The 25,300-nt window shown below is 42.4% G+C and overlaps 1 protein-coding gene across 1 annotated transcript in view; it reads left to right on the top strand.

Moving 5' to 3' along the window:
- Positions 1-24,173, top strand: part of KLF7 (KLF transcription factor 7) — a 66,774-nt gene extending 42,601 nt beyond the window's left edge. Inside the window, exons 3-4 of the mRNA XM_071562501.1 lie at positions 8,713-8,836; positions 15,624-24,173. Of these exons, the coding sequence (XP_071418602.1) occupies positions 8,713-8,836; positions 15,624-15,675 (176 nt within the window). The 3' untranslated portion in view covers positions 15,676-24,173. The remainder of the gene's footprint in view (positions 1-8,712; positions 8,837-15,623) is intronic.
- Positions 24,174-25,300: the final 1,127 nt, after the last annotated feature.

Genomic DNA, 25,300 nt, shown 5'->3' with positions numbered 1-25,300 from the left:
TGCTTCTGCCCTCCCGTTGCCAAGCAACTCCATCCTTATTTTTAATATTTTTTCTTTTTTTTTTTTTTTCCCATTTTTCCTCCCCCTCTCCCTCCCCACTTCTCCCTGTCCCTCTGCTGGAGCCCTAATTAGGTAGTTTTGCTGCCGGTGTTGCTGCTGGGTGCCCGCCTGGGCCTGTCGCTCTGCTGCTGTCCCCAGGGCCTGGCCAGGGGAGGATGTGCAGGCAATTAATGGGGCAGAAGTGTGGGTTGTGGGCTTGGTCTGGCGCCGGCATCTGTCCCCCAGTGCTGCTCCACACCATCCTGGAGCTTCCTGCAGAGAAGAGCTGCAGACAAGGGGTTTGAACGGGCAGCGCCTTTCAAAGGCTTTGGCACTCTCGATGGGAGTCTTGCAAAGACCCACGGAGATAAAGCATGGCATTCCTCCCCACCTCCAGGGCTCAGCACTGTGTGAAATGCATCCTCTAAAGTTGAATAGAAAATGGAACATTTCCATTTCTTTGAATGTTGCTACACGCTTTACTTTTCTCTGCTTTTCAGCTAGGCAAGTGGGCTTTGTGGATGTGTGTTAGGTGCTTATGTGTATATAAGACATAATACTGTAAAAATTCGTTTCTTTTTGTGTCCTGAATGGCTACATGCTGAAGACTGCTGCTGGCTCAGTAGACAAGCTTTGGCAAGGCCCTTAGGGACTAATCCGGAGCTTTGAAGTTTGTAGAAAGACTGATTGGACATTGGGTCTACTTCTTAACCTCTTTTCCCCCATCTCTAATATAGATATGATCACAACCATCTCTCTGTAAGGGCACTGCTGACCTTTTTGGATGAAAGGAACTGTACATCATTCATGGAAATGTACTGCTTTTACACTTGATCATCTCTCCCTATCTAAAAATAGGTACAACCTTCTCACATTGTGTATTTCACAATCCTGTCACATTCCTCTTCTGCCTCATACTGTCTTCTGCCAGCGTTTCTCTTGTGCTTTGTCACCCTTTCAAAGGCTTTTCCATCTTTCCAGCAGGTTGCAAAACTGTGAATAAAATGCTTTCTTTTCATTATTTTTAATTTTTCTCTTTTTTTTCATTAGAAAACATTGGTGAACCAGTTAAGGACTGAACCATTGCGCCCCCCCCCCCCCCCCCCCGCATTCCTTTTCAATAATAAAAATAATAATTAGGCTTCCTATTCTTCAACAAAAATCAATTAGGAGTATATTGAGGAATGAAAGGCTCAGAAAAGTATCTGAAATTGATTTTTGTAATTAGTTTTACTGGTTGATGGGTTGCACGCACATACACTTAGATGTTAGCATTGATCTCCAGAGGATGTGTGTATTAAATAGCCTGCTCTTCCTTTTTGCTAAAGAAATGAACTTATTAATCTTAAAAAGAGAGTGATGTTGTGCACTGAACTGCAGCTGCCCACTAGCCTTTTTCAGAGCAGCTGCCTGAGCCATGTGATGGTTAACATGCTGAATCTGGTGTGAAAGTGGAGATATTTGACAAGCAGCAGGTCTGGGGCAACTCCTCTTCTGTGTCTCGTATTTGACAAAGTGCATGTGTATAATGAGGGAGGACAGGCACTGGTGCTAAGGAGACCTGCGTGGTTATCTTTCATTTTTCAGGAGTCCTTCTGCGACATGTTTCTATTAAATATCACATAGCTCTTTACATTGGAAGAGAGGAGTGACCAGTAATATTTTCTGTTGTGCCATGTGCTGTGTGCTGATGTTCAGCTAATTAGAAGAATTATGGCTTGGCTTCATTGGTATGCCACGTATGTAGCTTGTAAAGCTCTTGGGGACCCTTGGAGATGAAGAGTGCTACATAAATATAAAATATTGTTAATGTGATGTTCCACATTAGGCATCCCATTGTGCTGAGGCAGATTTTCATAATAAACTGCAAGGCAAATAGGAATGCCTGCCTGGCATTTCTCTGCGAGGCAATCTGGGGGGGCTGCTCCTCCTGGAAACCACACCAGCTCCTGGAATTTCGGAGCAATTTGTGTCTGGAGCAGCAGCATCGCTGTGGGCGCTGGCAAGGATGCCTTGGGTCATCCTGCAGTGACACTGCTGCTCGCTGCAGCAGCATTGTCCCACTCACCAGCCCAGGCATAGCAGGTCCCAAAAGGATTTCTCAGGAAGGGGAGGAAGGAAAATTAATAAAACACTCTCTCAAAAACCCAGTGGCACCACTTGATTCTTCACATATTTCTTCACACAGCTCAGGCCCCAGAGCTTCCCTATAGGAAAAACCCAGACAAGAAATCTTGCATTTAATTCCTTTTTCCAGTTGTAATTTTGCAGTTTGTCTGGTTCTTCAGGAACACCAGTCCTGAAACAGGGGTAGCTGAAGCTGTCTTTCAATACATATTTTTAGACATTGAGACTTTTAGAACTATAGATAGAACTATAAATAGTGTTTAAATCACAGATGCTAAAAAGGAAGGAAATATTTGTGTTTCTTTCAGATGACTTTTTTGAAACCTGAAACTATATGTAAACAATTCATGGTGAATTAGAACACATGCTAATGTTTTTCCTGTTGTTTTCTTAAGTACACTTCTTCATGCTAGCTTTGTGTAGCTATGTAACGTCATTTTAAGGAGCTCTTCAAACATAGGACAACAAATATCTTATTTGAATGGCCTTCAAAATGTGCATATAGACAGAATTTGGGGTTTCCCCCTCAGTTTCTTTAAGCATTTTTGACTAAATCAGTCATACCGACAAAAGGAGTCCCATGACAGTACCAAATTTTAGCACGGAGAAGTATCAGCAAGGATTTTGACTGTGATTCTCTTCTGAAGTTCGCTGCAGGACTGGTGTCTTAAACTATCTTGATTGTTTTACTAAGTGCCCTCTAGTCAACATATGTTTGTGGTGGGGTATTTAAGGTAGGGTGCAAGGGACAGATAAAGAAATAGCTATGGATGTATAATCATATTATCTTTGTTTATTTATACTTCTGTAAAGATACAGGGTGAAATTCAAGCCTTAATGGACATTTTTCCAATCACTTGGATGGAGCCATGATTTGACCCTACAACATTGGAACTCTGTGATCTTACCATGCACATCCCAAAATCTGGAGGGTTTTCTTCTTAAAGTCCCTGCAGTTGAAATTCGGGGAATAAAGAACAAACTTCCTCCTCTGTATTTCATAACGAATCTTCCTAGCCTGTAGGGCTACAAAGAGAAGTTTAAAATCATGTCCCCAGGTCATCTACAAAGCAGAAGGCAAATGATCTCTAGATATTATTGTTTCCTTCTTTAAAATCTCATTATTTCTATTGAAGAGTGGACTTGTGACTTTTTAACCCTTGGGGCTGGCAATAAATAATGCAGATATAAGAAGTATAATATGCCCATTGTGTGCTGTAGTTTTGTGATCATGTCCTCAGCTGATCTTGGTTATGTACTTTTTCATCCTGTCACTTAATGATTCTGCTAATGCCTCTGTTGAAACAGCCTCTGTGAGATCTCTGTAGCAAATCCTGCCTTCATCCTCATACAAAACAAATATCCCCAGGACACAGAGGGTGCCTGCAGGATGTAGGTGACAAGGATAGGGAGTCTCTGGATCTTCAGAAGAGACAACATCCCCATTTCTGTGCTTTGTGAGGAAATACTTATTATAAAGGCTTGTACAGGGCTTACAAGCTCAGTATATGTTGGAGAGAAAACCTGATGTTCACTGTTATGTGCCTGGAGAGCAAAGATACAGGTGCCTCCAGCTCAGCTGCTTTCCTGGTCCTCTGAGCCATCAAAGGAGAGAAATTCACCTCCCATTCCAGTCTGACTGATGTGTCAGAGTCCACACATGCCTTTGCCTCTCCATTAGTTTGAAAAAGAACTTTGTGACAATTTCAATATCTAAAGTTGCATGAGATGAAACTCACCAAGACTTCCCAAGGCTGGAAAGTGGAGGGAGAAGTCCCAAGGACCAGTGTGGTGGTGATCAGTCATGTTTTGCTGGAATCCTAATGTATGTTTACCACAGTAGTGTCAATGGGATTGTGTGCTTGGCTTTTTCATATTTTAAAATGATGAATCTTTGGCTTTCAAGAGAAAGCTGTGCCAATCATTTGTTTATTTTTTTAAGTAGATACCTGTTAGTCTTGCATTTATCTTAGTCACAAAAGGAATAGTGACCTGATTTCAGGGCTGCCAGTGTCTGATGGATTTTTTGTTATGACTCGTAATTGTAGCTTCACTATTGCATGTTTCCCATAAATTTTCAGAAGTCTTTGTCCTCCAGTTACCAGGAGGTAATGGAGACTGGACTAGGCTGGATGAGACAGAGGATGGAAGGCCAAACTGTACTGAAGTGTGCTTTGGGGGTACTTCTGGAAGAAGAACTAGGTTGTGTGAGGTGCCATAAATAAACAGAAGTGGAATAGAGAGCCTACTCCTGAAGTGTCCCAATCTCAGGGCATAAAATGTGCTCCAGGAACATGAAAAGATTAAATGGGCTATGGACCACAGGACACAGCCACAATGAAGAGAGGCTGTTTTGCAGAAGTATGCACTCATGATGGACTGAGACCCTAAAGTATATCTGAAGTGCTAATGGTGTTTCTGTACCACTAGCTTTTTTGGTGATACAGTCCTTCTAGATGAGTTGCTTTCAGCGCGTTGCTCTCTGCTCTGCTGGATGTGCACAGGCTGCTTCTTGGGATCCTCACCAGGAAGCTCAGGATGTGTCTTATGCAGGTGTTTCCTGGTGATCAAGCGACCTCTTTTGAGCTGTGTCTTTGTTTGCCCGCATTCGCCATGCTTTGGTTCCACCTGGCCAGGGTGTCGATGTGGTTTTGGATGGCCTGTCCCAGGAGGTGCTCTGCAAGTTCACACCTGACACGCTCACCTACAGACGGGCCATGGGACCAGGCTGTGGCTGGGCAGAAATAACACCCTTCAAATGCACATGGTGTGGATGTTGGGTCCTTCTTATCCACTGTTTCACTCTGCAGCTCACCCTCACTGTGCTACACTGCTCTCTGATGCACACGCTGCCCGTGGGAGCTAGAATGTGGTCAGAAAAATGTGGTCAGTAACCTCCCAGGAGAACTAGAAAAAGCTGATAGCCACTATTCTGGGTCGGTTCTAGATTTTCCATAAGCAAATGGTACATTGTTTTAACACTAGTGCTCATCTCAGAAAATTGCATGATTCACTCCTTGAACATATGTCTGCATTGCTGGCTGCCTGCCCTTCCCAGGTGCCTTTGTGGATGTGTGAAATCTGAGCTGGCCCCATGGTGTGGAGCATGTTCTGAGCTGAAAGCACCGAGTATTTAACAGCTGCATATCTGGGTATCAGCTCCTTTTTGCATGAGCATTGACTCCTCCACTGAATGCATTTACATAAATGTGGATTTATGGATTTGTTTAAGGACTGCATAAATCTTTGTGTTGAATAAAGGTGACCTGAGGAGTAGAGCCTCCTTCCTGGGAGTGGCTTGCAGACATGAATTTTAAGTATGGTTATTAATTTGAGGAATTAGGAAAAAGTCAGTGTGGCACAGCTCTGTGATGTTGCTATTTTTAATTGGATTTTGAAGTTCATAATTAATTTTTTTAAAAGGAGGAGATCCTGGTCCTGTAGAAGTGAGTGGGAGTTTTGCCATTGCCTTCAGCAGAGGGGAATTTCACCATCTATTCTTTTATTCTTGCTAATCCTCTGCAACAACAGGAGAGCAGCCTAGCACATGGAAAGAATCCTTCCCATTTTTTCTCCCTGGGATTGCCAGTAGTGAGATAGGAGGACCCTCCTTCCTTCTTCGTTCCCATACTTCCTACATAATGTGCACTTTGGCAAGATATGCTTCCATTTCATCATCACGTAAGGTGAAAGCAGCCATTAAAGGAGCAGTTTGTTCTTAGTCTTCACGTGCAGAGATAGGCAGGTCTCTCTCCTCCTTCCCTCCTGTGCTTTTGAGTAGCTGCAGGAGGGCAGGAAATCTAACCTCTTTGAGGTCTCTGGGTCAAGGAGCTGTCTGACATGGCTTTAAAGGTCACGGTGCTCCTTTGCATTTATCTTGTGCCACTCGGAACACAGTATGCCAGCAGGCTGTATGGAGCACAAAGAGGCACTGCCTGACATTTTGTGGAACAGGGCTTGGGTTACAGAGGAAAAACATCTGAAAACAAAACTCAGCTCAGGGCTGTGCAAGGCCAGAGCTGGAACACTTGAGAGAGGAGCCCCTGCAGCAAGTAACAGAGATATGTGGCATCCTGTGGGTGTACCAGTAATTGTGCTTGGCATTTCTGTGTCTTGTAACCTATGTATAGCACTGTACATTTTCAAAGCTCTTGACAAATTTTAGCAGGCCAAACTCCACCTCGGTCCTAATAGCCTAATAATTTCACAGAAAGCCTGGGATGTTTTCCCTTCACCCTTCTGCTTTGTAGGTGACTGTATCCTTCAGACTGGCTGTACCTGCCAGATTTGGCTGAGCAGTCATCTTCTGCATTTGCTTTGCAGCATGTGTAGCAAATGTGCTGCAAGGCACTTTGTCTGCCTTGCTGTCTCCACTCTAATGTAGGCACTAGAGAGCGTCAGAGAACCAAGGAAGCTGAATTAACATTGAGGCTTATTTACTGACAGCTTTTAAAAATAATGCATAAACTGTTCAGGCAAAACTGGTGTGCCATCACAGGCCAAGAACCAGGGCTGGGGAAATCCCTTTTCTCTGAGAAGAGGAGAGCAGATGCAGGATGGCAGATAGGGTGTCAAGGACTAGTGGGGAGAGTGCTGCAACTGCAGCTCTAGTGTTTGGGAGCAGCACTGGTGAGAGTGTTTGAGTTACAGTGGAGTAACCAGCCCAGAAACAAGACACCAGCACTTGGCTCACTAACAAGAAGTTTCTTGCTTTTTATTTTCCTGAAGAAATCCTATTCAAAGAATAAAAGAACAAGAGGCAAGTCTGAAGATATGACCAGGCAGGCACATTCTAAGTGGGGCAGTGTTATTGTTGGCTCAGTCTGCTGTCCTGTTGGGCATTTTCCCATAGGGGACTGTGACACACAACAGAGACATCCAGACTGGCCTTTTTTTCATTCAGAGACTGGATATTTTGGTGTAGTCTTGCCAGCTGCTGCCCCTCCTTCAGTGCTTCACCCCAATTGAACCACTGAGTCAAAGAAGCTTCTCAGAGGCCAGTAAAATGACTCAACTGCAGTTAAGGTCTCAGTCCACTCTGCTGTTCCCTCTGGGGTGGGTGGCCACTGGGCAGCAGAGCTGCCTGTGCAAAAGAAGTCCACAGAGACTTACTCATGAGAAAATGGCATTTTTTCATTGATGCAATTCTCTTGCCCTTTTCACTTTTCTTGCTCTTTTGGCCTCTCCAAGTTGTCACCATGAAATATGTAGGTCTCCCATAATCAGATCTCACTCCTTTTCTTGCTGAATAGATGTGCTAAATATAGAAATCTGTGTCTTTACACTGTCTGCTGTGGTCAAGTGATTGATTCATGTGACTGACCTAGGGGGTTGTACACACTGCAGCATCAGGGTGGTCTGTGGTGGGTTTTTTAAAATGACCTTTTTAGCCATTTTAAGAACAAACAAATAAATAAATAATAATCCTTTATCTGTGTATAATTCCTAGCTTAGAAGCTTGGTAGTGAAAGTGATTTCTTGTTTGCATTTTATCTCAGCTCTCTCCTAATGCATCCATACGGTGCTGACTGTGTGGGGAAGAGTGACATGGAGTTTATATAGGAGGAGGTGCACAGGAGCATTTGTTCCGGGGCGGGGGGGGGGGGGGGGGGGGGGGGGAGATGTTAAATTTGAATGCACACCAGTGCATGTGCACTGAATAAGAAAAAGGGATTCATGAGACCTTGGAATTCTTCATCAGAAGGTGTTAATGACTCCAAGGATTTTACACCATGGCAGACTTTGATCTGCAGAGACTGATTTGCATTTTAAGATAGGTGATGTGAACACAGAATCATAGAGTATCCTGAGCTGGAAGGGACTCACAAGGATCATTGCGTCCAACTCCCATTAGCAGACTAGAGTCTCTCCTGTCCTATCCCTGCACCATTTCCTTACATGGTATCAGTAATATTTTGGGGCAGAGACACCTGATAAAGGTGTGGTGCAAAAAGCCTGAAGGACCAGCTGATTTAAAAAGGTAAAAATGTATCCTCTCATACTCAATGTTCTGACATAATTTCTTGAACCAAGGAACAGTTTTTGTTAGAAGCAAGTAAAGAAGGTGCAGCCCTTGGGGGCAGCAGGCACGACTGCTTGAGGGGAACAGATGTGTGTCTGGCCATGCACAGGGTAAATAGAGTCAGGGTAAAGCATGGGATGTTGTCGCTCTGGAGTGGTGCCACCTGCAGAGTGTCTCTGTCACTCAAGTACCACAGTGATTCATCTGGCAAGGGGAGAGAAAACTGAAAAACTGTTTGGACATCAGGCTTCAGCCACACATGTGCATAGGCACTTGGAGACATTCACACGGCTTCTTTGAAGGGTAATTGGTTTAGTTAGAAACAGGAAATAAGGTTGTGCAAGAATTTGGATGGAACTGTCCTCATAAGCCCTAAGTTGTTTCCATCCCACACTGGCCATTAATTGTATGATGGGCTAACCTGCTCAGATGGGTCAGAGGCAAGGTGGGAGGGCACAGGGCTTGCAAATTGAGTGCTCAGTAATTCTGCTGCCATGTTGACTGTTCTCTCCTCCCCTCTGCAGGTGAGAAGCCTTACAAGTGCTCCTGGGAAGGGTGCGAGTGGCGTTTTGCACGGAGCGACGAGCTCACGAGGCATTACAGAAAGCACACGGGTGCAAAGCCCTTTAAATGCAACCATTGTGACAGGTAATGCAGCCTTCTAATACAGTGTTCAAGATACATGGAGCTTTGTGACTGGCATGGAGCCGGCAGCTCTCCAAGATAAGAGACTTGGTTCCCAGCAGAGGGGCCCCTTTTGGCCTCCTGTCCCAGTGCCTCGAGCCCTGAACCAAGGAAAGACCCTCCACTTTATTCCTGTCTTGCCTTGGTGGCCTGGCAAGCTGGCAGATGTGGAATACTTCCTAAGCAGTCTAAGCTGTTTCCATCCCACAGCACAGACAAAAATGAGGGGCCAGGTGTAGGTCTGACTGAACCCTGCTGCTGTCTGTTGTGGGCACAAGATTCAGTCCACAGGGCAGCTCTTATTAATACCCTTAAATCAGAGAAGACATAGAGACGGCCTTAGACCATTTCAGTGATGGACCTCTCAACAAAGCATCTCTACAGCTTTCTGTCTCCTGATCCCATGAGCCTGGTTCCCTCACAAAGGTAGAGCTCCCTCTATTCGCTTTGTTTCCAGAATCACCTTGAGCACCCCTGCTGGCTGCCCATATTTTGGCAGGGTGGGCCTCAAAAAGCTGATGGGCCTTACAAAAACTTGGGGGCATGGCAGGAGGGATGGGCAGTGTGGGTGGTTCTTGTGCCACAAGTGCCCCAAATCTATAGGGAACTTGTAGGAAAAAACCGCTGAATTTCTGTATGATCATTGTCTTCTCTTACCATGGACTCCAGATGTAGCAAGGGAGAGTCAATGAAAGACAACAAAGGGCACCATTTTCAAAGGCACAAGAATGATTTAGACACATTTTACAGTTCAGGTTCATGGGGGTGTTTTATGTAAGATCCGTGATCTCTGCACATTCCTGCTAATTGGTGAGTATCTTCCTACAGTTTTAAATCTCATCCTTGACATCTGTTTGAAGTGGGAAATATTCTGCACCTTCATTCCATGTGGACCCAGCTTTAAAATCCTGACAGGTGCCCATAGCTAAGGTTCCTGCAGAGCCTGTCCCGCAGCAGTCCTTCTCTGGGCAGTCAGAGAGGGGTGAGCTGAGCACCCAGCAGCTCCCAGAGAGAGCCGCCTTTACAGCCGCTTCCTGCCCATTCCGTTTTATATTCCTCGCTGCTTCAATGAATGCCGAGCTCGTCTGAAAAACATGGTCATCCTTGCTTGGTGCTGAGTGTTTTTGAAAGCTGCGTTCTTTGAATTTAGAAACAAAACCAAAAGAACACCCTTTTCCACATCCCCAATCCCAACTGATAAGAAATCAGGGTGGAGCAATAGCAATTACCCCTGTAATGACTCTTGACAGCACTGACAGGATCGAACAATGAGCACTTCTCCCCCTCGAACTCCCCCCCAGCTGAAGACTGGCAGTGCCCTGGGTGAAACCTGGATCCACTATTGAGTAATCAAATAATGTGCTTGCATCTGAACATGTTATCCAGCTAATCCTATTTATATATATTTTTAAAAGAGGCTTAAGAAAATTACCCATCTTTTTAATGCAGCACTAAGGTTCTCGGCTGTGATAAGGAAACGTTTTGTAATACAATAAAGGCTCTAGGAAGCCTCTGGGTACACCAGACCAAGAGAGAATATGCGTGCAGAGAGGATGTGTGGGACATAAACAAGGGACCCCATCCTTTTATGGGAAGGAAATTTGATCATTTTCACATCCTGCCTTTCCAAGAGCTTCATCTCCTTAAGTGCTCTTCTGCCCTTGTCTCCCCTCTTCCTGTCCCCCTTCCCCCATAGAGGGCTTCCTCTTGGATTATCTTTTGTTTTATCCCTGGATTATCATTTGTTTGCTCAGAATGAGGGACAGGATAAACCAAGTAGGGATCTCTGCAGTTCTGCTTTTGTTTAAGCACCTCTGTGAAAAATAGTTACATTCTGTGTTTTATGAGTAAGGCATTCCCTTTCTCTTCTCTTTCCTCTAAAGAAGGAACTAACCATTGTGGCCCCACAAACACACACACATATACACACAAAGCCTCAGGGTTTCTGTGTCAGCACAAACAATAGTTTTAGCAGAGATCTAAAGAAATACAGTCAGTATTTTTAATTCCTCAGTCTCTTTCAGCCCTTTGTTAAGTGTTCATTATTCTCCATGTATTATCTCTTCCTACCTAGCTTTTCTTGGCAGCAAACTCAGTCACTGCAGTCAAGAGTTATATTCCTGTAATCATCTAATGCATTTTCTACTCTTCTGCTGAATCTGTAGATGAAGGAAAAGTACTATTAATAAAGTTAAGAGTGCTGGGGATTGTGCAGTGTTAAACTCCATGCCCATACCATCTGTGTGTGGTGGTAGGAGACAGATTTGTCGTTACTCTCCCAGTTAGTTTTTGCAAGCTTGTGGAGTGGCAGTGCCCATTCTTGTTTCACTCCATTCTGTCATCCTACTATTTTACCTTCTTTTCTCATTCTCAGATCTCTCTACTACCACTTTTTGCAGATATCACCTCAAGCAAGCACTGAAACATGGGCTTAAAACTGTCCTTAGCTATTTAGGCAGACTTCCAATGTTTAAGATGCTCCTTCCTGAGCCAGGATTCCAGCTGGAGAACAGTTTCTCTGTATTTGAACTGCTACCCTTTATTGCACCATGAATATTGACAGGAGTTGTGTCCAATCCCTCAGAAATGCTGGCTTGTTGCATTTTAAGGAGCCTACTGGAGATCTTTTAACAACATTGATGTTGCACAAAAGCTATGCCTGTTGTTCAGAGTTGAAGGCTACATCTTGGCAATCAGAGCATGAAAGGGGTGATTCAAATAGCAAAGGGGAATGTTGCTCACGCAGTCTGTCTGTAGTTCCCTTCCAAGGCTGTTTTCAGATGTGTTTGTCTCTCTGACCTTCTGGCCGGTGTCAAAGGCCTATTAATGTCCTCTGTGTGGAGGTCAATTTTATAATAAAAGCGATTCTCTTCTCCCGCTGCTCCAGCCGTATCTCAACACCATGCAGCCCAGATCACATGGTTAGTTATAGCTGGCAAACTACCACTGTTTGAGTAACGTCATATGTGCTGCAAATGGTGTGTGGTTTGGTGGCAGCAGGAGAGAAAGGAGAATCAGCTAAAGTGGTGTGGAAAGCAGTGTACAAGTCCTTTGTGGCTTACAAACACCAGGGCTGTGCTGGTCATTAGCATCCTCAGGAATTTAGATCTTCAGAAACACAGGCTAGGATTGGTCCTCACACAGTGCAAGCCCTCAGCACTTCAAGGAGAAAAGTTTGACAGGGTGGTGACACTCACTTGTTTTGCATAAATATGTGTTTAGGAGATAGCAGCTTAGTGCCAGACTGTTGGAGTGTATGTTCCTCTCTGCTGTGTGTGCTCATGGGCACGTGGTTGCCTTGTTGGCAGCAAGCTCAGAGCACACTTAACTGGAATGAACACATCCCACAGTGTAAAATCCACAGCTGGTAAGAAAGATGGCTGAGCAATATATTCTCATCTCATTGTACTTATTTTCCCTCTTTCTCCTTCAGAGGCTTCAGTGCTGAGCAGTGTTGTGTTGCTAAGGAGATAGAGCAAAAAGAGAAAGGAAGGAATCATGTTTGTGCGCAGGGAATTTATGTGTCACACACCACTGTATGACTTTTGTAATTAGGATGTCTTATTCCTGCATAAGCTGTCCTTTCCAGGAAGAGCTGAAGTGGGGGAGGGATGATGGAAAAGACTGATGGCCCCACATACAATGTGCAGAGCTGGTCTGGAACTGGAAGAGGTGTAGAGCCAGAGGTGCAGAGCAAGGTCCTGTCTCATGGGCAGGACTAGAGACCAGCAAGGCCTCTTCAACTGCTGCCTCTAGTCCCAAAAGGAAAGAAAAAATGTGTCCACTAATCAATAGACTTTTTGACACTGTAATTGAGCTGCAAAAATTTTGTAGGGGCTGTTTTACTGTTTAAAATAAATGTCCACATCCACCAGCCTTACCAAGAGATAGAACTAACCAAATTAGTCAGCAGGAGATTGCGAAGAATTAGTATTGCACCATTTTATTAGCTATAAACTAGCAAATAGGGTACCATTTTATTAGCTATAAAAATATTATAGGACTGAAAAATGTACTAGATGCTAATATGGTGGTTAGTGATGTGAAACAATGCCTTGAATGTGTATTTTTTAGCAGATCTCGCTGTGTTGTGACTAAGCAATACACTTTCCTGTGTTGCATCTATAATAGAGACAATTGGAGAGGAAAAGCTCTGCTGCTTGGGTGGTGGTGCTCTCATGACTAGTCCTAGACTGAAGTGCCAGCTGGTGCATGCCTTTTTGGCAGCCACTCAAGCTGTTGTTTTGTTTTGGCAGCCCCTGTAGCCAGAGCATGCGGCTTTCTCAGTTTAGACTGATGAGAGGGATGTTGGTCCAAGGGTGTACTTTGGCACCCCAGGGCTGGAAGCTTCTAGCTGTGTGGAGCCTGCTATGTTGAAAGCCCAATGTCCATTGTCAGTTTCATGTCTCTCTTGCTGAGGTTCGTGTAGGACCTTGGAAGGATGCAACCTCCATCCTATACAGAAGTCTTCAATTTTTGTCATTCTGAAGGTATTAACCCCCTTGTAAGCTGGAAGTAGAGAAAAGCTGACATGAGAAGAGCTGTGCTCATTCGTAGAAGATGAATATATGACTTTTTTGTGGAAATTACCTTGTTGCAATGTTTCTGTGTCTTATAAAAGCACCTCTTGATCACTCATCTCTATGTGTAGAACCAGATGGACTAAATGTGCAGAGGAATACTTCCAGCAGGACAGAAAACATCTCCTAACTATTTGAAATACCTTCATTTTTACGGATTTTCTCTTCCTCAGCCTTTCTTTTGTTATTGTGTTTATCCTGTGGTATTTGCCTTTAGAGAGTGTTCTTTTCTCATCTTCCATTATTGGCGCTTTTTTTTTGAGTAGTTCAGTTTGTTCTTTTACCTTATTTCTGGAAAATACAAAATACTCAAGTACTGCTTTTTTTGAAATACACTTAATGCCTACATATATATAAGCAATCCTGATTCTCACAATAAGCCATTTGGACATTCTTCTGACCATTATCGGTGGCTCTTTCATACTCTAAATCTATGGGGCAGTGAAAAGACATGTCAGGCAAGTCAGTTTTGGAAGTAGCTTTTCCTGGTACCCTTGGAACCTACAAAATTGGTTTACTCAAAAGGTACAGGCATGTGAAGGTTTGTGTGATATTTGTAGTAGATGTTTTTTTTTAAAAAATAAACCAGTGTCTTGTGGCTTAGGGTGGAAAGGAGACAAGCCAAGATTTGCAGGGGACTTGAAAAGCTCCTGTTTTTTAGTGCTCAACTTGAATTACCTAGTAGGAGTTTAATTTCTGAGAGTGTCTTGAATCCTGCCACTGTGACAGACAGGCTCCATTTCTGGGCTGCAGGATAGGCAGCCAGAACCACTGCCTGCTTGTCCTGCTCTCTGGTGCCACACATATCTTAAATGACACTGTGATGGTGGGCGTAAAATGGCTTTGTGCTTTCAATCCCATTTCTAATGGATATGGAGTCAAAAAAGTATTTTTGCTTTCTGGCAATCTTGATGGAATAAGACATATATTGAGTGACAGGTAAGAAAAGCATTTGTCCTCCTGAGAACTTATTTCCCTGATCACTCTGACAATATCTTGGTGCTGTGAAGTGGCTGAATTTGGGCTACTGTTCCTGCTGCTGAGAGTGCCCTGCAGCTGTTCTAGAATATGAATTCTTGATTAACTCTTTGTGGGGTAGCTCTTCTCCTAGAGCAAGTGTGTTTTATTCTTTATTAACTCATTTCACAAGTGGATTAAGTAACTTCAGAAGAAGGCAGTCATAAGCCTTTAGAGAGGGAGTTAATTAAGGATAGATGCTTCATTTCAAATTCATGTTCCACCTTATTCTCCATTAACTGCATATTTAGACCAGCCCTAAAACTCAACTAGTTCTCTGGGGTAGCTACTCCACGCCCATCTCATCAGGATCCAGCTAGGTGTTCAGAAAACATCGTGTTTTCTTATCAGGTGTTAAAAATGGCTTTGTGGATAAAGAACAGAAGTGAAAGCTCAAGTCTTAGCTTGGATTTTTTTCTAGGGTTTGTTTGTTTTTCTTTTCTTTTTTTTTTCTTGTTTTACCACACTTCGTGTGTGATTTACAATTTCCTTGCCTTGTCTGTCTCTCAATTGTAACTCTTTAAAAATACGCATAATACTTTATCTTCTATCAACATCCTTCAGGAAGATAGCATTCATCAGCATCCACAAATTAGCACCCAGATTCTCAGTAGAGAGAAAGGGAGAGATAAGTAGCCTGGTGGATGGTCAGCCTCCAAACTCTGAACCAGCTTTCCTTCCAGTTTGGAATTAGAAATCAGAATTCAGATTTCAAAACTATCATCATACTTTGGTGCTTGTTGCAGGTACTGGGCACTTGAGAAAGCTGATGTTTTTTAAAATGATGTTGAATATTTGAAAACACCTGAATTGTTTTATTTATTTTTTATATGCAAACACACACACTAAATACTTGATTTTATACTGAAGGTACATAGAGGAATACTCTTGATGTTTGACTCAGTGACAGAAGAGAGAGGGCAAGGAATGGAGAAAAGAGAAAAGCAGTCTCTTTAGCTGCCAAAGAGAACAGGATATTTGGCTCTCTGTGGTCGCAGAGGTCAATCTCACAGTTTGGTGATGATCCATGGGTAACTCAAGGAATGCCTCTAAATTTGGATATATATTTTCTCCTATACATAACAAGGAAGGAGCAGAAACCCTGCTTCCAAAATCCTATATTTATTTCATTTCCTACTTGCTTTGTGTTGCAGGTGTTTTTCCAGGTCGGATCACCTTGCCCTCCACATGAAGAGACACATCTAAATATCAGTCAACTTGGCATAGATGTCATCTGGGCTGTGTTATGAGATGAAAGTGGAACTCAAGTTACAACGTGCTACCTTACAGGAGAAGAGAACTTCATGCCGTGTAACCCTCTGTACAGGGGCCACATGCTCACACTGTCATGCACTCAGTTACACTTCAGTACTTACATCGGTTCTTTATGCCTTGCCCCAGCTGGATGGGAGAAGATGCAGGCGAGGAAATGCTATAGAGGTGAAGTCAGTGAAAAAGAACAATTGCTTACAGTACTTCATCCCTCTTGGATTTGTTTCCTGGTTTTGCCAACAGAAATCAAAGAAAACACAGGAGGCTTCGCTGCATGTGGATGGCAGTAGGAGGGGCTTACCTAACTTGCTTCTCAGTGCAACTCAGTAGAAGAATATGTCATCTTGAAGTTGCATATTTGTAGCACTAACTTTCTTTTTAAAGAGATGGGGGGAAAACAATGACCTAGAAAACCAAATCCCAGTTTGGTAGCCAAAATTAACCTCTTGGGTTTTTTGTTTATTGTCTGAGAATTCCTAATGTTCAGTGCATCAGACTTCTCACAGACACTTCGACCTGTCTTGGTTTTGGTTCTTCTTCCTAGAACTGAGCTATTGAGATCCTTTTAAGTCAATACCAGTGGCCTTAATGGCAGTAGACTGTGGAGTGACACTTGTGACACAAATACCCTCTTCTTGGCCTGAGTTTCTGTAGACTTCATGGAGGATTATGTTTTTGTTGGTTGTTTTTATTTTAATTTTTGTTTTGGCTATTGCACAACATTATGCACTAGGGACTCTGGAAGCTGCTGCCGTGATGGCTAAAGTAGCCAAGGGATAAACCCCTGAGAAACAGCACCTAATATATCTCTGTAAGCCTCACCTTATTGCCATAGCTAGGACTTCTTGTTTATTATTTGAACAAAAACTTTAAAAGCTTATTTGGAAGCTTAAACATTTTTTCTGTTTTCTCCACAAACAAGTGATCTTCAGAACTCCTTGTCTTCACCTGGATATTGGTCTGGGACTGGCCACACAGGCATGACTACAGGATTCTGTCCACATCATGTGAGCATGTTAGCCACAACCCACAGTGATTTAGTGGTGAATTATGTTGCTTTTTCTTGCTGTTCTTCTATTAACCAATTTAAAACATTAGACTTTTGTTTGTGTAAAGAGCACCTGCAGAATGTTTTAATTTAAAGCTAATGTTTGTTGAGCATCTTAGAAAGAAAACCCAAGCCAAAAATCCTACTCCAGTTTTTGAGTGGGAAATCAAGAATCTCTTCCAAGTACAATGGCTTCTTGCAGCATTATCCTTTCAAAGAAATTGTCAAAGTCCTCCTTTTCCATTCATCAAGTTTATGCTGTAACCCACTCCTATGTGAAAAAATGTAACTCTGTGAACAGTGAAGGAAGGGAGGGATTTTCCATAGTCTTTTCCAAATGATTGGTCTAAAGTATTACTAACCTAGAGGTCTATTTTGGCCTACTGTGTGAACCATCAAGGAGAAGTCGAGGTCTCATGCTCACCCTTCCGTCCTGTTGATAATTTGATTTCGTTGGCTCAAAGTGGATTAAAGTCTTCATTACAAAAGAAAAAAACCCACAAAAAATGTATTGCCATAACTTGTATTTGAAACTATTTGACACTGGCCCTGACTCCAAAGACTGCATTTAGGACCATAAAAATGGCCTATGCAAGCTGGCAGGTGGTCATTAAGTTGTATATTTTGTATATTCTGGGACCATCCCTACAAGATGTGTCTAGAAATGAAACAAAATGACGCGTGGTCCACAAATGGTTGCTGCTCTTTTATACTGTATTAGCCAACTGCCCTTTGACTGTTTTGACTCACTGACTGTTAAATATTTCCCTTAATTTATGTTTTGGGAGGTTAAACTATAGGGGAAAAAACAGCAAACAAGAAACTGAATAGATGCTTAAGAGTTGTCACCAGGATTCTTGGCACTTGAATTCTCAGCATTTTGCAACTTCTGGTTCCAGTGAGAGATTGAATTTACTCAAAAGATACTGGTTTTCCTCACAGTTTTCACAAAACACTGTGATTGTCAACTAAACACTTTGGGGACAGGGGGGAAATACAATGTCTGGCCCATATGGCATGAAATATGGACCAAAATCTAACCATCTTTCAGAGACAATGATGTAATTTTCATGATAAGAGCATGAGAGAGAGTGAAAGAAAGGAAGTCAGAAAGAGAGAACAAAAATTGAGTTTATTCCAAAGATTTTAAACTAACTATACTCTATATGTGTATATATATATGCTTATATATATATATGTATACATTTAAAAATTGCAGAGCACTGCTTGCTGACAATCTCGTATTTCTCTACTTCTGTATTTGCATACTTTTTATGGCCATTCCACCCAGCTGTTCCACTGGGACTGAGGGCCCTAGAATCGAATTTGTGATGGAATATGTGGAGCATCCTGCCAGATCACAGACTCACAAAATGCCCTGAGTTGGAAGGGACCCACCAGGATCATCAAGTCCAACTCCTGGCCCTGCACAGGACACCCCAAGAATCCCACCATGTGCCTGAGAGCATTGTCCAAATGCTCCTTGAGCTCTGTCAGGCTTGGGGCTGTGACCACTTCCCTGGGGAGCCTCTTCAGTGCCCCACCACCTTCTGGGTGAAGAACCTTCTCCTCACATCCAGCCTAAACCTCCCCTGACACAGCTCCATGCCGTTCCCTCGAATCCTGTCACTGGTCACCAGAGAGCAGAGTTTGGTGCTGCCCCCCTGCTCCCCCTCACGAGGATATTTAATGGGAACTGAAACCTCAGCTGTGTGAAACTGTAGAACAGAACAGCCGGTCAGTGTGTTAGATTAAAAAAAGTGTAGGAGAATCCTAGGATTTCATTACTGTAGTGTCCTAAAGTGTGTGCTCTCAAACCTTCCACTATGATACTCATTGGCTGTGAACCTGCATAAACGTCCTCCTTTGACATCTGAACACACCTGCCTTTAGACATGCTATCAGTAGTCTACAAACCTTAATTATTAAGTGACAGTTTAAGTATCAGAATCTGTTTAAATTTGAAAAAGTAAAGCAAGACTGTTTCTTTTCATTTATGGTCTTGTTGGCATCTCAGTTAGATATGGCAGAACAAGAGCCCCATGGTAAAAAAAATGCTGAAATATTCCGTTTTAAAGGCAGACCTACATCTACATCATGGATCCAAATAACTTAAAAAGCATAGAGAAAAGGGGGATAAGAGACTTAAGCAGATTTAAAATTTCTCAGGCTCTCTCTGTAGGAGGTCTTGAACTCTGAAGCCAAAATTTGAGCTTTGGAACCATCTCTTTGTGTTTGTAAAGGGAGATATTTTTCATCTGTATGTATGATGTACTCAGTCAATCTGTTGATTGAGGTTTGAGGTGCTCATAAGCAAGTGTCTTAGTCATTACTAAAATTTTGGACCAGAACTAGTATTTTTTAGAAGGAGTCTCCATTTTGGAAAGGCATAATTAGTGACACATTCCAGGTTTGGTTTTTTGCAGGTATTTTAAGCTGGGCACATCAAACTTGTATAGTCTGCTATAGCTAGTTCCTTTTTGGCTCTGTGTCTCCTTGCTAAAGTTGTACATTTGTCTTCTCTTTGTAAATGATGAGTAGAATCAGACTGAAAAGGAAAGGGTCTGTGCAAGGCTCCTTGGAAAGGGTCTGTGTAAGGCTCCTTGGAAAGGGTCTGTGTAAGGCTCCTTGGAAGCAAACCCATAAACAGGTGATTTGGTGACAGTTGAGGACTGAGTTATCCAGCTGTAGAAAGGAGAAACTTAACCTTATGTCCTTCAATGCTAAATTTATGCCTATTTCTAAAAGCAAAGCCATTGTAAGAAAGTCAGATTGTGATTTCCAAGGCCGTGGCATTATAGGATGAGAACGAATTGAAAAAGTCTCACAAGATAGTGGACACAGAGGAAGCAACTAGAAAAGAAATGTGAATTTTTGTGATTGCCTAAATAATATTCTGAGGCAGAGCAGTCAATTACAGAATCATGCAGGTGAGGAGGGGCCTCCAGAGGCCATCTTGGCCAACCTCCAGCTAGAGCTGGTTGCTCAGGGCCATATCTAGCTGAGTTTTCAATATCCCCAAGAATGGAAATTCTGCAACCTCACTATGCAAGCTGCTCCAATATTTAACCTCTTTTATGGTAAAAAGAAATTAAAAAATCCGTGTGTCAAATAGGAATTTTCCATGTTGAAACGTGTTTTCATTGCCTCTTCCTCTGTGCACCTCCAGGTAGAGTCTGGCTTCTTCTCCACAATCTTGGTTAGGTATTTGGAGAAAGGAATAAGATCTACCCTTACTCTTCTCTTGCTAAGGCTGAACCACATCTCTCAGCCTCTCTCCATCCATCGTGTGCTCCAGAACCTGGTCTCCATGGTGGCTCTCTGCTTGACTTGCTCCAATGTCAATCATTTTATTGTAATTGGGAGACCAAAACCAGGCAGAATATTCCAGATCAAGATGCTCTTCATATGTTACAGTGTCAATATAATTTGTTTATTCTGGATTTTTCCATTATCTAATTGACACAACCTATATTTTAAGACAAGATTCTATTTTGAAAACTGACTAATGAAAAATCATTTAGGAAGCCCCAGTATAAATAGTTTTCTAATCAGATTTGCTAAATCTCTGCGTAAAAATATGCTTATAGCAATGTGTTTCCTATACTGCCAGCTTGAGGCCTGGCAAGCAAATTTCTGGTTTTCCAACATGATCATTGTTGGTTTACTTTGAACTAGAAAAATTACTGTTTCATTCACACTGTATCAAATATGAAGCCACATGCTGCTGTATTTTAGTAGCCTTTTAGATAAAACACTTTGATACATCTTTGTTATGTTTGTTGTTCCCCTTAGGAGTTAAAGGGCAACATAAAATATCACATGCATTTTATAAAGATTGGTCTAACCACAAAGGAGATTTCAGATTCCAGAGTATTCTTGATTTTTCCAGAGCTGTGCTTTTTCAGTAGCTAGGGTTCAGTCTAGACAATTATTTTACCTGGCTAAACTGCCAAATGAAGAGAAAGGACAAGCTGAAATTCTAAATTCTTCCAAACTGAAATTCTAGATTTTTTCACTGTCTTGCACAAGGCCCTAAGCAGTCTGATCTGACTAATCTTTCTTTAAACAGAGGGCTGTATTAGGTGACCTCCAGGAATACCTTCCCATATCAATTTTTCCGTTTCTATGACTTGTTTCAGAGCTCTCGCTGCTCAGTTGTGTACTGGCTCTAGTTCTTTCCAGTCTTGTGCTGATGGAAAATACTGTAGGACAGGTCTGTAAGTTTTCTCTCAAATCCTGGTAATTTCATCCTTGTTAAACTTTATAAGGTTTCTTCATGAGGGACACTTAGAGAGGAGGAAATCTTAAAAAACCTCAAGCCCTTAGCAAACCAGTTTGAAGGAATATCATACCCTGAGATGTGCCACAGGTGCAGGGACCAGCCAGATATTATAGAAACAAGTTTGCTGGCCTGGAGGACTCATGTGATATCTCAAAAAGGGCTTCTAGGACTTGAAATCTGAGCCAACATATTTCCACAAAGGTGAACATTGATTTTTTTTCATTAATTTTTCTTTTCCTCAGACATTTTGGAATTGGGTTTACTGTTTCTTTAGGCTAGTACATTTTCATTGAATACATGGGGAGCACTGACCAAGCACAGATGGGGACGAAGGACCTGAATGCAAAAGGAGCCCATAGGTCCTTGCTTTGAGAACTGTTCCAACTTCAGGCATAAAAATATAACTAATCCCTAGGATGTGTAGCTAAAATGGAGTTGATCAGTATCATCATAGCAGTGGTTGAGTACATCTTAGCTGTGACCTTTCTGATATCTACAGAACCAGGCTTTCTCCCTCGTTTTATCTGACCCTAGACAATTTAGTTTAACTGTCTCTAACATAAAGGTTGCTTCTCCTATTTAACATAATTATTTGTCTGTGTACAAAAGAGGTCGTAATTGGTACTATTGACAAAACTGATGAAATCCAACATGCTTAAGCATTTTCCTTTCTCTGCCTCTTCCCTTAATGTACATCAAAATCTTTAAATTTAAAAAATAAAAAAGTGGAAGATTTTGTAAATATTTTAATGTTACTAGGCCAGCACCCAGTGGATCAAGGGCTTTTATTCTTGATTTCACTCAGGACTCGGCACATTCTGTCATTCCATCCAGTAAGACTGTTTTTAAGCTTTCATATCTTGGGTGATGCTCTAACCTAAAACTCTTAAAGTGGCTTTTGTTGATTTCAGATATAATTGCACTTGTAAAGATCCCTACATACCAAGACAAAAACAATGCTTGACAATAATTCCATTTAACTCTGCCTTGAAAAATGGAAATAATTTTCTCCCAAGATACTGCAACTACTCAATGACAAGTCTTGCTTGTCTTTCATTAGCATTAAAAGTACACCTTCACGAACGATCATTTCCAGATCAAACTTGGATGTTCTTCTTCCTTTTGTCACATTTGTGGCTCTTTTTAGTAATAGTTTAGGAATGACTACTGCAGTCTTTCCCCTCCACAGCCTGGACAGGCTTCAGTGGCAAGATTTAGTCTTGTAAGGTTTGTGGGATCTGGTCTACCAGGTACTAAGATCTGTCTCGTAAAGCTGAGAATTTCTTCCTCCCTCAGAAGAAGAAGTCTAAGACATACTTGTGCTGTATAAGTTATATATATAATGGTATAGTTGTATATATAAATTATATACATAAAAACATGGAGATCAGGAGTAGACTGCCTTTATCACCTCAAGAATGGGTTTCCCTACCTGAAAACTTTCAAATGCAGTGTCATTTTTCAAACAGGGTTTTATAGTTTTCCTTAATGCTTGTTGATGGCATTTTTGGTGTAATAATTGAAGCTGGAACTCCACGACTTTAAAAACGGAAGCTTTGATGATTTTTTTTTCAGTGCTTTGGTCCTAACTTCTACATACTGCCAGAAAACAGGTTCTCCACCCTGTCTCTATGTGGGCGTGGATGTACAACAGTGTACTGTATATACCTACACAGAAGAGGAAACTGAGCTACTGACTTACAGTTTGTAGTAGCCAACCGTGCCTATTGCTTTGATGTAAGGAGGGCACTGGCTGTTGCCACTGCATTTTAGGAATCATGTCAGCTTCTGTAGGAAAGTTTTCAACAGTGCTGGGAGATACATGTTGCTGTGTACTGTGAATGAGTAGGCTGCAAATTTGGGGTCTGGGAGGGGAGGTGGGAAGGGAGGGGTATGAAGGTTTAGCATGTACACACTAAAAGGGAACTAGAATGGAAAGAAACATGGCAGTTTTAGCCTTTATTGTTGGGCTCTCGGGGAATTGAAAAGCTAACACGCAGTCCCTGAAAGGCCTGATGGCTGAAGGGCTGGTCTTTATATTTTGCAACATACATTTTACCCATCACCCTGTGTTTTAAACTCCAGACTTGTCAGATTCTGGAAGTAGATCAAAACACTGGTTTAAACACTACTTTGTTTCCAAGGCCGTGTCTCTACCAGGGAAGCTGCCCTACGTTAAAATATCAGTCGAGTTGAAATCATTTTGTAGCTGCACCTATTACTTGATTGCCTGGATTGAATTTGCATTGGCATCCTATGCAGTTAAGCTGAAGTGTAAGAAATACTTCAGCTAATTAAGATACCTCTACAGGAAGGTTCTTGCACCAATTTAAGCACCTGGTTTTGAAATTATTGCATATAAACTATGACAGCTTTTCTCTTAGAAACAAGGCCTGAGTTTGGGATGTCTGCACATCTAGTTGAAAAAATAATAATGCAGGCTGAGACTTTTTTCTTGCTTTGCAAAGTGGCCTGCTTTCATTCTTGTTCTTTGAAACTTTTCTTGCTCTTTACTACACATTAGATTTTTGTTTGGGGGATTTTCTTTTTTTAGCAACAACAACAACAACAACAAAGTATGAATGCTCCCTATTTAAAAAAAAACAAAAAAAAAAGAAAAACAAAAAAACTCACACCAACTTTGCTTGAAGGACTTTCATTTTGCACTATAATTTTTCTTTTACCAGATGTGTCTGACAAGTGCATTTTGGAGATGCCCTCGGTCACGTTCTCTCAGGCCTACTCTGGTATTTCTAATATATCACAGAAGTACCCAATCTTGTAGCCCTCAGTTCTGCCTTTTTTTGACATTTTATTTTTTTTAAGCTTTTTATATATATATATATATATATTACTTTGTCAGTTTTTTTGCTGTACAAAAAGTCTTAAGATTTAAAAATATTATTTGTATTATATGATGGTGGTATGTTAATGTTACAAAATTATTAATGAAGAAAAAATTTATTTTTGTTACTGGTCTGTTTCATAATTCTTTTTTAAATTGGTATATTGTAAGATATCTATGCAAAAATGTTATGTGACGCATTTTTATTTAAGAATGTAATATGTGTAATAAACAGTAGAATGTGTTTGGCCCGACAGTGTTTGGTGTGCCTGGTATATTGTTTCTTTATGAAAACTTCTGTGAAGAGTGAAATGCCTTTTGAGTATCAGGTAAGCTTATGGTTCTGTAAACAGTTATTGACATGAAAAATATTACTTCTAAGCATACTTTAGCTTATCAGAATCACATTTTTGGATTTAAAAAAATTATTTTTAAGTGTTTTATAACAGTTCAAGCATTGCTTAGTTTCATGCTGTGTCACATGTTGCTTTGCTTGCCAGCATTTCCCCAAGTCCTTTCAGCCCACTCCTCATCTCCCTCCTTTTCCATGTTTTGCTGTGGCCTAATGACAGTTTCTTCTTAGCCCAAGGCCATCATCACCTCTTTACATTTAACTGATTCATTGATATTTAATGATTCTATGGTTATTCTAACCTATAATGATTACCTATTAATAGATAAATTTTCTTCATTACATAGTATGAGTCAGAGGGAGCTAAAATGAGTCCGAGAGTCTGACTGTGCCCTGGTGAGCTGGTGGTGGGACACCCGAGGGGCTGCTGGTGCTCCCCTCGCACAGACCTGGCTCCTGAGCCGTGCCTGAAACGCAGCGCCGGGCACAGCCCAGCCCCGGATCGGGGGCAGTGGTTCGGTACAGCCCAGCCTCGGATTGGGGGCAGTACCGGGCACAGCACAGGTCCAGTTCGATGGCAGTGCCGGGCACAGCCCAGCCACGGTTTGGTGACAGGGCCGGGGTACAGCCCAGCCCCGGGTCGGGGGCAGGGCCGGGCACAGCACAGGCCCGGTTTGGTGGCAGGGCCCGGCACAGCCCAGCCCCGGTTTGGTGGCATTGTCGGGCACAGCCCAGCCCCGGTTTGGTGGCAGGGCCCGGCACAGCACAGCCCCGGTTTGGTGGCAGGGCCCGGCACAGCACAGCCCCGGTTTGGTGGCATTGTCGGGCACAGCCCAGCCCCGGTTTGGTGGCATTGTCGGGCACAGCCCAGCCCCGGTTTGGTGGCAGGGCCGGGCACAGCACAGCCCCGGTTTGGTGGCATTGTCGGGCACAGCCCAGCCCCGGTTTGGTGGCATTGTCGGGCACAGCACAGCCCCGGTTTGGTGGCATTGCCGGGCACAGCACAGCCCCGGTTTGGTGGCAGGGCCC

The sequence above is a fragment of the Pithys albifrons genome, chromosome 8 (genome assembly GCF_047495875.1).
Source record: "Pithys albifrons albifrons isolate INPA30051 chromosome 8, PitAlb_v1, whole genome shotgun sequence".
In the NCBI taxonomy this organism is placed as follows: Eukaryota; Metazoa; Chordata; class Aves; order Passeriformes; family Thamnophilidae; genus Pithys; species Pithys albifrons.
The sequence above is the reverse complement of the archived record's forward strand: the minus strand, read 5'-3'. Positions and strand labels throughout refer to the sequence as shown.